This window comes from Streptopelia decaocto, assembly GCF_964273445.1.
Source record: "Streptopelia decaocto genome assembly, chromosome: 1".
Taxonomy (NCBI): domain Eukaryota; kingdom Metazoa; phylum Chordata; class Aves; order Columbiformes; family Columbidae; genus Streptopelia; species Streptopelia decaocto.
Genome location: NC_138663.1, coordinates 31,930,258 through 31,944,005, shown reverse-complemented (window position 1 = coordinate 31,944,005; position 13,748 = coordinate 31,930,258). Strand labels below are relative to the sequence as shown.

The 13,748-nt window shown below is 35.8% G+C and overlaps 1 protein-coding gene across 2 annotated transcripts in view; it reads left to right on the top strand.

The window, feature by feature from the left end:
• GXYLT1 (glucoside xylosyltransferase 1) overlaps window positions 1-13,593 on the top strand; it is a 32,833-nt gene extending 19,240 nt beyond the window's left edge. For both annotated transcript variants that reach the window (XM_082043257.1, XM_082043256.1), the window contains 5 exons: window positions 723-848; window positions 1,841-2,092; window positions 9,577-9,700; window positions 10,007-10,179; window positions 11,697-13,593. In XM_082043257.1, the coding sequence (XP_081899383.1) occupies window positions 723-848; window positions 1,841-2,092; window positions 9,577-9,700; window positions 10,007-10,179; window positions 11,697-11,858 (837 nt within the window). In that variant the 3' untranslated portion in view covers window positions 11,859-13,593. The remainder of the gene's footprint in view (window positions 1-722; window positions 849-1,840; window positions 2,093-9,576; window positions 9,701-10,006; window positions 10,180-11,696) is intronic.
• The last annotated feature ends 155 nt before the right edge of the window (window positions 13,594-13,748 follow it).

Below are 13,748 nucleotides of genomic sequence, written 5' to 3'. Positions count from 1 at the left end.
TACAAACCTGATGTTCTGAATACAAACCTTTTATTTTGTGTGAGCTTATTTAAAGTCTTTACAAGATAAAATAGGGAGGTATCCTTTTTTGCCTCTGTGCTTACAGTAAATAAATCAGCTTTACATTTTCTAATAAAGTGAAATTTCAGTCTTTGCAAATGGTAGATATGGTTATGTCTGGTTTTAGCCAATTCCAGTTAATGAATATAACATCGTGACTGAAGTGGCAGTATCAGAAGCTGACTAGTATATAGCTGTGAAGGGTTTTACTATTTTTTTTGCTTAAAATATCATACTAACTGTGATATTAGTATGTTAGACATATTAATAGAATACACTAATGTCATGCAAACAGTAACTGTGGCAAAATTGGGTAAAGTTATTTTTAATTGAGAAAGACTTCAGTGATATTTCTCCTGCCGAAACTAGTTAAGAGCGGAAGAGCTTTTATCTGATATATCTACTTTTTGTAAATACTAATGTATTTTACTTGTTCTTTTGGACATGTTCTGATATGATGTGTTTTCTTTATAGTAGTCTGCAGGTGCCAGTTTTTGTTCAAGTATTTGGAATATTTGACAGATTGTAGTTCGGAAAGCATTTCTGTTATGGAACAGGGGAGTTGCAGTTGTGTTCATTTATCAATTTGAATGAGGGATTAATTTATTTTTTGTAACAGAATTGAACTGAAGTAATTCATGTGATCTCTTCTTTTCATATAGCTTGATGGCTTCACCAATGAAGAAAAAGTTAATTACACATTATATCCAATAACATTTCCAACTGAGAGCGCAGCAGAATGGAAGAAGCTGTTTAAACCTTGTGCTTCACAAAGGCTATTCTTGCCAGTAAGTTATTCTGTAATAGGACAATACAGAGGTCTGTTTACAAAACAACAAGCTATCCCCGCTAATCTAATTTCTGCTTAGTTTTAAATGAAAACTATTACTCCTAAAAGTTACTTTTATGACATCCTAAAAAAGACCCAGACTTTAACCTTCTGGGGCACTAATACACTAGTGAATAAAAGTCCTTTTCCCATTTGCTCCATTGTGACACAGTATCCTCAATTAGTGGTGTAGGTCCTGTCATCCTCTCAGAGGTAAGTAGGATTTATCACACCTCATTTGCTCATTTACTTAGAAAGTTTCCTGCATGTGCAGGTCTGAGAAGAGTTAGAGAAAATGAAACGAGAAATGGGCTATCATTGCCAGTGCTCTGTGCTGCCTTTTCTTTGCTGATCTAAGGCACTTCAGAAATTATACTTCAGACTAGGTGAATTATAGCAGTAGCAGTCACCATACCTGGCGGTTTTCAAAAGAATGTGTAGATGTGGTGCTTAGGGACATGGTTTAGTGGTGGACTTGGCAGTGCTAGTTTACGGTTGGACTCAATGATCTTAAAGGTCTTTTCCAACCTAAATGATTCTATGATTCCGTCACCCACATACTGTCTCTTCTAGGGCTCCCAAACCCTCTCCCTTGTTTGATTAGATGCGTAGGAAAGCAAGGGAACAGGAGGAAGATGGGAACTCCTGTTACAGTGATGTTTTATCTGGCCTGCAACCTACTCCTGAAGAGTAGGGTACAAAATACAGACTGAGTGCCTTTGCATTACTGTTCTATATAAAACCTCTGTTCCACTCTACATAAATTATCCAGAATGAGAGAAGAGGGAACAATGAAAAATTTATTGACTGCAAACTGTCATTCTAAAGTGAATTTATTTGCATGTGACAAAAATGTATTAAACTTCATTGTGTGATGCCAGCAAATTCTTTTTTGTGAAAAGAAGCTCGATAAAACTTAAGTTTGGTTTTAAACTTTTTTCCCCCTCACAGTTAATCCTCAAAAATGTGGATTCACTACTGTATGTTGATACTGACGTCCTGTTTTTGAGACCTGTTGATGATATTTGGTCTTTTTTGGGAAAGTTCAACTCCACACAAATTGCTGCAATGGCACCGGAACATGAAGAGCCTCGTATTGGGTGGTATAATCGCTTTGCTAGACATCCTTATTATGGAGTCACCGGAATAAATTCTGGAGTCATGTTAATGAATATGACACGTATCAGAAGAAAGTATTTCAAGGTATGTCTGTTGCCTTTATTGCATTTTCTGTGATTTTACATCCTTTAATTCTAATCCTCTTTCAAATTCTTGTGGGGCAGTAATTTTCAAAATAATTTTCTTGTAATTGGAATAATGCTCTAAAAGTATACTTTGTTTAGAATGCTATCTAACTTGTGTTTTTTAAACATGATTCACTGTAAGACTTGGAATTCTTGAATTTTAAGTGTTTAGTTTTAATTCTTCTTAGTTCTGAGAGATCCTGTGAATTGATACAGTTTTCTGTAAATTACATTTGTTGATATTATGATATATTTCTTCACAGTAGAGAGCAGAGAAAACAGTTTAACATACTGTAAATGAACTTTAAAAATGTGTGTAGCAGTATGGCCAGGAGGTGGTGCTAAAACATTTAGTAAGTTGTTTTAACTGTACAGTTTCCAAATTAGAGATCTTTTACATTGTAACCAGGTGATCATCACCTCAAGTATCTTTTGATTTACTTCGAAGCTTTAGTTCTTGTAGAGAACTAAGTTCATAATGAGAGTACTTACTGAAGGAGTGTGTGCAGCATCAGAAATGGCTGTTGTTTCACAGATGGGAAGTTTTTTCTTACATGCTTGAAACACAAGTGAGGAAGATTGTGTGTCATATTTGGTATAGGGAATCGGAACAAAAAAAAGAGTCTTGAATTGTTGTGAAAACATTGATCTTAATGCTCTTTCTCAAATTGTTCAGTACGTACTGTACTAAGCAAGTGTGCTTGATGGGTTGCAGGCTTGGCATTCATACAAGTAAGGAAAGGAACTCAGATGGGAGTCAGCTACCCTGTACTATGCAAGTATACTAAATATTCGGAATTATAACAGGGCACTTGAGAAAGGGAGGCAGAAACAGAGAAAAGCTGCTCAATAGCAAAGCATATGATTCAAAGCACTTTTTAATGGCTTTTGTTAACAAAAACCAAATAATTAAAAAAAAATCGAAAAACAACAACCAAAAAAAAAGCCAAAAAACCCCACAAACAAGGAAAAAACCAAAACAAAAGCCTACAAACCAAAACTCCCTACTTCACCCCCAAAACAACAATCCAAAACCCAACAATTAACCCTGCTCCACATCAGTCATTTTAAATGTTAGGAATAAAGCATTTTCTTCCCTTAATCATTAGCCATCATTCTTTGACATCCTTCCCAGGGCTTTACTGTCACTTCAAACTTATACTTCTCTTTCCACATCCGATGTATATATATTTCTGGCCCTTGCTTTCATATTTCTTCTGAATTTCATACTTGTCCAGGTGTGGCAGAATGCAACCCCCTCTCTCCCCCAGTTTGGAAGGAGTAGGCACATCTCCCTCTTTCTCTGCTTCTTGAGGCTAAGAGCTTCTTTTGTGTGGCCCAGAGCACACTAGCCAGGCCCATTAAGAGAAGGGAGTGCCGAGCCGCTGGGCACCCACAGGCAGTGTGGGGGATGTTTGGAAGGCTTCAGGGGCACTCACAGTCAGTCTGGGGGGTGCAGAGAAGCTTCTAGAGTGCCTCCAGTCAGGTCTGATCAGATTAAAAACGGGATTCTCGTCGGCGACTCCGCCCATTGTGCGGGTCCCTCGGAGCAGGAGCTTGGCCACTGCCGCCGGGAGCCACGGGCCCCCCCCGCTCCCCGGGACTGAGACTCCGCTTGCCTCGCTGCCACGTGTGTAAGTAAAACGTCTCGCGGGATTGTGAGTATATTCATACTTTTCGTGCACATTTGCACATATATTTTCCGTGCACATTTGCACGTGTACTTTAAATTATTTCCTCGCACAATCGCAAGTGTATTTTCCTCCCGTGTTTCCACATAAGCACGTGTAGGATTCCGTGCACACTAGCACGTGTAAGTAAATTATTTCCTCGCACAATTGCGAGTGTATTATAAATTTACCCTCGCGGAATCGCGAGTGTACACTTCCCGTACTCACTACGAGTGCGCGTATCTCTTTTAAAAAAATAATCCTGCACCGTGTTTGGCAAGTGTGTGCTCCTCCGGGACCCAGGGCCGGCTCCGGCATTGTTTTGGTGCAGCCACGTGCATGCACACTGTGGACCGCCTGTTGTATTACTTGCTGCCCCTTCAAATTATTTCCTCAACTGATATCCGAACCTGTATTTAAGTCACTTGTGGAGTGCTAAAACCCTGTTTCTCATTGGTTTAATAAAAGTTGTTTTGGACTCTGTTGTCCCTCAAATTAACCTCAGGGTGCCTCCGTGTGATATTTCGTGACACCAGGAATGGTTGTGTGCACATTGTGGCCGTTTGTCAAACATTTGAGACCAGTGGTGCACATAAAGAAATATTCTTTCACTCTTGCTTGATAGTAAGAAGTAAAAAATTTAAAAAGGTGCTTCGTTCTATGTACCTGTTTTGTGTTTTCTTTTTACTTTTGTGTGTGCAACTTTTAACATGGTTGCTGATAACTTGTTTCTTGCATTAATTTCATCTTTTTCCTTCGATTCCTGTGCTTCCCCCCACCTGCTTTTATCATCCTGTACATTTTTCCTGGAGTCTTAGTCATATTATCTTGAGCAAGAAATACACATACAATGTTTGGATGCATGGCGTTTTGACATATATATATTTTCTGGTTCAGCTGAAGCATTTTAAATGGCCTCTTTAGGTACCCTTCTTGGTTTAAAATCTTGACCCAGTATCTTCCAGTCTCTTCTATAACAAATGCTGAGCATCTAGCTGAGCATCCAGGTGTTTTGTCTCTGTCTTTGTACGTTCCTGGCAAGTGTAATGTTTATTATTTGTTCAAGTTTTGAATTTATAGAGATACTTTCTCCAGTGTGACTGGCTTGGTAAGACTCTGCATTAGCCTGTACTGCCAGTGACTGATGTACTTATCAGACTTCCTCATGATTTCTAGTTTATGCTGCTGACTTAGCTCTTCCACCTATTGGACACACTGGAGAAATGTCCTGTCATATCAAGCTTGTGGAGTATCACAGGGCCTTAAAATGCACAAGCTCTGTTACAGAAACTCTGCTGTTTGTGGAGACTTGCAGGGACTTGGTTGTCATCTTCATGTTCCTTGCGTGTCTTGAAAGGGTGATTGATCAGTAAGAAAAGTTGCAAGCCCCACAGCAAAACTTTGAAAAGGGTTTAGCATAGTTGAGACTACACATGTTAGGCCTGAGAGAGTGTATGGCTTCCTTTGTTTACTGATGGCAAAGAAGCTACTAGTTTCAAGCTTTTAGAAGAGAGGTAAAACAAATTCAAGGTAGGGACTATTCTAATGCCCCTTGCCAGCAACACTGCCAGTGCTTTTGGACCTTGTTGGTACTGTCCCATGTTGTGTCCCGTTAACTATTCCAGTCAAATACAGTAGAACTAGAAAATGCTTCATTTTTTTATAGGAAGGACCAAATTTGTTTATGTTCATTCAGGAGACTTAACACCTTCCTCAAGGAGTATATAAGTTCTGGGAATTTTTGGATCTTTAAAAAGCTGCCTGTAGATCTTTTTTATGACTGTCTAGTGGCTAGAGCACTTCTCTAAACAGTGGAAATTTTGAATCAGGATATTCCTCCAATATGATGGATTTAAAGCTTTGGGTTCTTTGTCTATTGTAGTTTCTTCAGCCTGGAATTACAGGCTGAGCTGCTTGAGGCCTTTAAGCATCTATCTTCTGTTGTTTTGATTTGTAAGAGTCAGGAGGAACTAGAAGATGAATAGATAAAAAGAACTGGAGACTTTAGCCAATGGTTACAGTGCTCACCTGAGTAGCAGAAAATGTGTAATTCCATGTATTGCTTAAGGATTAAATCGTCTTCTATCCATTTATTTATTCAAGCCTCAGCCTTCTCAGGACTGTCAGGTCTTTTCATTTCAACAAGCACCCTAGGTACTTGGCTATCTGTTGTGTTTAATGGAAGTTGTCAATCCTGTTTCTGTTTGTCTTGTGTGTTTTGAGACTGTGTATATAAATACAGTACAAACGTGCACTGTATATATACATCTATATGCACATGTGTATACATATATACAGATACATACGCATGCACATCATGTTATTGAATATAGTGTAGTCATTAAACAGTGCATAACTTGAACATAACACTAGAATTGGTAATGAAACTTCTTATGGATAGTGCCTGCCTGTTGTTTTTGCTAAGCAGTAATTAGAAAACGGGAATGTAAAACATGCCAAAGTATTTAGGAGATAGAAGAGCTAGTAGTAGGTGACTTTTTTTTTTGGACTCGCATACCTATAGATGTAGATACTTTTATACTCAAAGAGACATAGCAGATATGGTGTTTTAACAAAAAGTCCTAGAGCAGTGAAGCTTTGTAAATAGAGAACAAAGACTTCTATAAGATTTATTAGGAGACTTAGTTGTGATGCCTGAGACATGGGCAGTCATTGAAAGGAATGAGCTCTTAGAAAATCAAACAAGCCCCAAACAAAACTCCAGATAGTGTGAGAAAAGGAGAGTTTCATGAGCATGCTTTAGACAAAAAAAAAGATGAAAAATTCAGAGGATTTCTATGACCTAAGCCACTATACACTTTTTTTTTAACCATTCAGGATTGCTTAAGGCTATAGCTCCAAGAAGTATGGTGAGCCTGTGCAAAATCTAATTGCTTCTAAAAGGAAGGTTCCCATCTCTTACCAGCTGCTTTTCTTATTTACGTCGTCCTGCCTCTGTTGTTTTTTGGTCCCTTCTATGATTCAATTAAATGTGGTAACAGTGGAAAAAAGAAACCTTTCTGTTGAGTAAGTGAAGTAAATCGGCTCCCAGAAACTCTAGTAAATATTGGCATGGGTAATGCAAGAACAGGATTGAGTCATGTCACCAGAAGGAAGAAGGTTTGCTCTTATTTGGCATTGAGGAAATTTAAACTGGTCACCTGTTTGTGGGACACAACTGCAGTTTGTTTAGATATTGCTATTATGATTTGAATATTTTTCTTCAACTTTATATTTTTTTACTAGAATTGAGAGAAGTAATGCTAGGTTGCTAGAGGCTAAATGTGACAGCTCTTGTAAGTCTGACTTCAGCCTTGGACAGGCAGAAGTCTTATGGGACAGAAATCAGTAATGACCAAAGTAAATAAAGCACAGCATCTAAACAAAACAAAACAAACACACAGAAAAACAACATGTAGGAGAATGTCTTCATGTCCTTATATATTTTGCTCTTACATGTTTTCTTCCGCTCAAAAAAGCCTGGAATTTTGGGGGTTCATAAGGGCCTGTCTGTATCAGCTTGATGGCATCACAGAAACACCAGTACCATTGTGGGTTTTTTTTCCTAAACCTTTAACTTTCTTTGCAACTTGCTGAATATTAGAGAGGAGGTTTATATTCTGGAAATCTTTAAGTTATGATAGAGTTGTTTTTCTTGTGTTTACTGGAGTAACTGTTGAAGAGCAATTCTGTCATCAATTTGATTGAACTTTAGCATTCTACTTCTCACACTGACCTCACTACAAGTTACGGTAAAATTTTAAAGGAGATTGTATAACTATGCAAATAATTTATCTTACTCTGCGATTCCTACACCAGTTTCATTATATATTAGTATTAATAAATTAGTATATAACTCTTCTGTTTATGCAAAGGTTATTGAAATATTACAGTTTCTAATTCCTAAATCTGATAGCACTATTTGTCAAGCGGTATTGCTTCCAGACATCTGGCAATGTGCTGTATGCCAGTACTTGCTTTGCATCTCCTTGGGATGTACTCTGGATTTCACTACTATTAAAACTATACAAGTTAAATTAAAATTATATGAAATAATGACTTGAAGAATTTACTATTTCTATGAGTTTCTCTAAAACTTTATTTACTGCTGTATATTCTATCATGATTATCCTGGTATCAGTGAGCTAATTCAATTCTGGTTTTAATTCTTAGCATTGAGTCTAAATTTAAACCTTAGGTCAATATTCTATGGATGGCAAAGTTCAGGTGAGGGACTAATCTTTACCAATTGTGATTCAGTCTGATCAATTTGCTTTTTTTTGGAAGGTTTTAGCTTGGTGTTAAGCCTGTGTTTTCTTCTGTTTAATCACATTGCACTGAGCCTAATGATAATTCTTGCTAGAGAAGAATCCTCTTGTGCATTTCTTATGCTTGCTCTCATCAAATACTTGCAAGCAATCATAGTCATAAATTTTTTAGGACAGAAGGGACTGTAATATTCTGTTTGGCATCTTACATAATATAAGCTATAGATCTTTTTTGTATTAATTCTTGTCTGAAATCTGATATTATTTCTTCTTTAGTCTTCAGTTCTGAAAGCCCTTCATATTTGATGACTGGAATGATTTGAGGAAAGACTAAAATGTTAACTGCTAATTTTTGCACTTTCTAGTTTGTCAGTGGAAAGCATGGAGAAGGAAGTCTTTGATACTGTAATTCTAAAACTAAATATTTAGCTCTCGGTAATCTTTCCTGTGTTTTAACATGGTGTCTCTGTGTACAGATCTCAAACCATATTGGAGTTCTAAATTGTTGTTGTTGTTGTTGTTGTTGTTGGTTTTTTTTGCAACTTGGTTAAAAAGAATCAAGGGTATGATTCTGAACTTGATCAGGAATTTTTGCTCCTGGTATTCCATGCTCACTCTCCCAACTGAAGTAGGAGGTACAGAGTGAGCAGTGTTGTTCCCTATCTGTTCTAGTTGAGCTTAAACATTGTGTAGAGATAAGAAGTTAGCTTTAGAATATTTAAGCTGTTACACTGCAGACGGTAACCCATTTGGTAATGTGGAGGTCAGTGTAGGTGAGCTTATTCCAAGTAGCATGTCCCCAGCCAAACCCTTAGAACAACTCCTCCTTTTCCTTTGAAGGAATTTTGCTAAATCAGGAATTTGGGAATGCTGTGGAAGTTCAAGTTCAGTAACTAAAAAAATATCGATTCAACTCAATGAAAATTTGTTTGAAAAACTTTGAAGGATTTCTGCATTTTTGTACACTGCTTTGTAGCCAATATTTTTACCTATATGTATTTGGAACTCTTTAATTATTAATATTATATTGATCTGGTTTGAATTTTTGAAGTTAACTTTAAAATCTGTGTATGTTATCACTCTGTGATAAAGACGGAGAAATTGCATAATGTATATTTAAATAGTGCCCATCCAGTTGCACGTGTCACATAAATGCAGTTCTTGCATTAGATCCTATTGCTGTATAAAAAAAAAAGTCTTGTTTCTTACAGATCTTGGTTTAAGATGCTGGAGGGAAATCTTGACAAAAATTTAATGTGGCAGTTAAATAAAAGTTGGAGATGCATCTAATTTTTGTTATCATAATATAATAAATGAGAAATAAAACATATTGGAAATGTCCATAACTATTTTCCTTAGATATGCTCATTTGTTTAAAAGGAAGAAATCATCTATACATTTGAGATTTGTAACTTTGACAGGCAAATTACTGAGATTCTGTAACGCATTTCTTCTTTATAGGAATGATTGTCTTGAATGTTGTTTTGCTTTGTTTTGTTTAATAGAATGATATGACACCAGTCCGGTTACAGTGGGGAGAAATTCTGATGCCACTGCTGAAGAAGTACAAATTGAACATAACATGGGGTGATCAGGATCTGTTGAACATCATGTTTTTTCACAATCCAGGTAAATCCACATTGATTCGAAATCCAACGTGACAAACTTGATCTTTTCTATGGTGTTCAAAAATCTCAGAAAATACTCTTTAGCAGACTTGAGTGAAAGCATTCAAGGGACTTTTCATTTCTTTGGTTTTCTGAAAATGCTTACTCCGAGACACAGCATTGGGGCTTGCTAGAGTGTAATTAGCTGCTGGGTTTCAAAATGACTATAGAGAAATTTCTGAAACGGCCTTAAGGAAAAAAGACACAATGAATGTATTTCCTGAAACAATTTTAGTATTTAATCCAGAGTTCTCATTTTTCTGCACAGAAAGTCTTTATGTCTTTCCTTGCCAATGGAATTATCGGCCTGACCACTGCATCTATGGAAGCAATTGTAAGGAAGCTGAAGAAGAAGGTATATTTATTCTTCATGGAAACAGAGGTGTTTACCATGATGATAAACAACCAACTTTTAGGGCTGTCTATGAAGCAATAAAAAACGTAAGTGTTTACAGCATTGTGCTTGCGCAAAGTGTTTTTAAACGTATTTTTGTCTACAGTGCTGCATTCTATTTTGTAGGTTTTGTTGATACCTTGATTGCCACAAAGTAATTTTTTTTAATCTTTTAAAAGATGTTAAGAATTTCACCAATTTTTTATTTACTGCTTGGATAGAATTCCTGTATATTCCTTTTGTGACAAGCATGTTTTGAAACATGGTATAGACTATGTCTAGGTTAGGTTTTTAACACATTGCCTCTAGTTTTCAATATCTATTTAAAAGGCTTAATTCTCGTTCTTTTAATAAATATATCTACTAAACTGTTGGAGCATTTCAAGGTCACCAGGAGCTTAATTTTTCTGGATATTTTAAAATGCAGAAAAAAACCTTTCTCCCAAAGTTTGTGTGTATTTACTGCAACATTGTAACATTTAACTGCAGCTAGTTTGGGACTGTGGAAAATATTTTTTTATACTGTTTTGACCTTTTATAGAGATTCAATGTACTAATATTTTGCTGTTCCTTTAAATGCTCAGTACAGTGACTTCTTTTCATTGTGCAAATAAGTCATCTAATAAACTATTTATCACTACATCAGTATACTCACTGAAGAGCTGTAAAATTTAGAACTGATGCACATTTTAATGTAGCGGGCTATTGTGTGTGTATAACCTTCAAAAATCAATAGTATATTTTAATGGTGCTTTATTATATGTTGTCATATGGATATAAAAATGAAGAAAAGTACTTTTGGGGGTCTGAGAATACATTGCAGGGCAAGTGGATGTGTTTCAATAAAAATACGATTTCTTTGTTTCTTTTGAGCATTGTCAAAAACAGAAGAAAAAAATTATTTATGATCCCATTTGGTTTATGAATATGTCAGAGAAAGTATGTAAAACGCTGCTGATTCAGTGGTAATAAGATCAACAAAATTATGCTACTTTGAAATGAGTTTTAGCTTATAATTTGTTTATGAAAAATATTGTGCTGTTGAATTAATGACTTCTTTATTTCATCCCCATGTTAAGCATACTATATGTTTGACCATCATTCAGTTTAATGAAACTTCAGTAGCACCACTTTTCATACTGTTGTTTCATTATAATTTGATAAGAATTCCTTTAAAGTTATATGTCATTCAAGAAAGTTACTGTTTAACAAGCAGACTACACATCTAGAATGATTTCTGGTTAATTTTTAATTTAATACGGTAATTTTTAAATTCCTCTTTGCCTGTCTGGATATTTTCATTTGCTTATGTTTTTTTTTAAAAACAAACCAAACCAAACTTGTTTGCTAGGCTTATTGAAAGCACTAGAGAATATTTCTGTATTTTAGAGGTGTTTTTCAAAGGCTGCGTTCGGGAGCTCTATGAGTTCTTGCAAACATTTAATAAACCTATAGAAAGCAAATACGATGTTCAAAGGCATTTTTATAAAACTCTTTAATGACTCTGAATAATGACACTCTTCGATTTTGACCTTACAATCTTCTTTTCTTAACCTTGTTACAGTATTCATTTGGAGAGGATCTGGTTCATTCCCTGCTGCAGCCCCTAGAACTGGAATTGCAGAAAACCACGCATACGTACTGTGGAAGGGTATACAAAGTGTTTGTAAAGCAGCTAACAAAAAGCATAAGAGACTTGTATGCCAGAAGATCAAAAGGAAGGTGATTTTTATTCCAAGCTGCTGTTAAAGCAAGAGACCGAATTAACAAACTGTTCAAAAGGTGCAAAATTCAAATATGGCTTGAATTGGCTCTTAATGTGCCCAGATAAAAGTTTACTAGCATACATAAAAATGAAGAAAACATTCATGCAATGAAGAACAGGAACTTTTTTCCTGTAAAGGTGACTTTTTGGTCTTTTGAAGTTTAATCCATGATGTTTATCTTGGATCTGATGACTTGGGTGTTACTGGCTTCTATGGTTGGTAGTTTTAGTCTGCATAATTCAGTTATCTAATGATTAGATGAACAAGGAAGAAATGAAGATGGTTCTATTTGGGAGCGTACCTCATATATTGTCTAAAATTCTGTTAAACTGTGAATGTAGCAATAACTGAGTCAGCAGCACTAACTTCACTTTAAAGGTGTGAGCCTTTATGTAAACAAAGTTGTTTACAAGTGCAGAAAATACTCTATTTTCAAAGAAATGTGATATTATCATTGACAATCTTTATGTGCCTTTATATGTTCATCTCTTACATGTTGAAGTACTGTTTTGACAATCTTGTTTTGCTTATCTTAGATGTAAACTGCACACTATAAATGATTTCTCATAAATTAATAACTAGTATGTGATACTAGTTTTCTCTGTAGATACAGAGACTTTTTAATACACAGCATTTGTTTCAAGATCGTTGAGCCATCATGGCCAAAAGATAGAGCAGAGTTGAGGGGTTTTTCTAGAAAAAAGTCAGTATGAAGTCATCTGTGTTACAATACTTTTTTAAAATTACATGGGTTTGCAGCTTTATAGGGCATTTTGGAAGTAGGAGAAACAAAACAGTGGAAAGCTGTTGCTGTTATATTTTCTTACTAAGGTTTATTACCTGATGATCATTATAGAGTATTTAGTACCTAAAAGCGAAGAGCTGTAATGCAAGTTCTGATGCTTCATCAGACTGTATATTAGAGGAGTTTCTTAGAGAATATATCCTGTTATCATATTTTTTTAATAACATGGCTTTAAAGTAGCTTTGGGGCAGACCCTCAAATACGTGAATGCGTTACTGTCAATAGGGTGATAGTGATTTACAACATGTAAGGATTAGGCTTTCTTTAGTTATCTTAGTGAAAAAAAAAAATCTGTTTATGTAATATGAACTTTTTTTCAGAGAAAAACATGAAGAAAAAGGCTGAGTTCTAGTGTTATGGTAAAATATTATTTAAAATTGCATGGTATTAAATGTATTTGTAAGGTGTATTTGAACTTGGATAACCTGTCTAACTGAGATGAAGTCTTCATAAAGTGAGTTTTTGGACTCCAGAAATGTTCCTGTGTGTTGAGCATGGAGGATCCACTCACTGACTTGCACCTTCATCCGAACCCCATTTTAGAAGCTTAATTGTTGTGGCTGTTTCTTTATCAAAGACAGGCTGGCTCTGACTCCCACATCCATGAGAGCTGGATGAATGCTTTAGACGTAGAAAACCACACTCCATTGGAAGCAGAGTTTATATTCTGAATCTGCTTCTAATCTCCCTGCTGGCTCAGGGTGTAAATTTCTGGGATGGCAATTAGAAAGTAGTCTGCTTCATGTGTAGTTATGGTCTCTTTTCCTTTCTATGTAACCTTTTGAAGTCTGAAAATCTAGAAATCTGTGTGAAGGTGAATACTGTTATTGACTGGTTTTTACAATATGCAATGCATTATTTTTTTACATAAATACTGATTTTTATATCAATTGGTCTTCAGCTTTTTTTTTTACTTGTGTGTGTTTGTCTTTGCAGAACCTTTCAGTTTTGACTTGATTTTTAGTGTGTTGTATGCATGTGAAGATACTGCTTAAAAGCCAATGAGCCATTTTAGAAAAAAAAGTGGAATGCAAACATTAGCAGC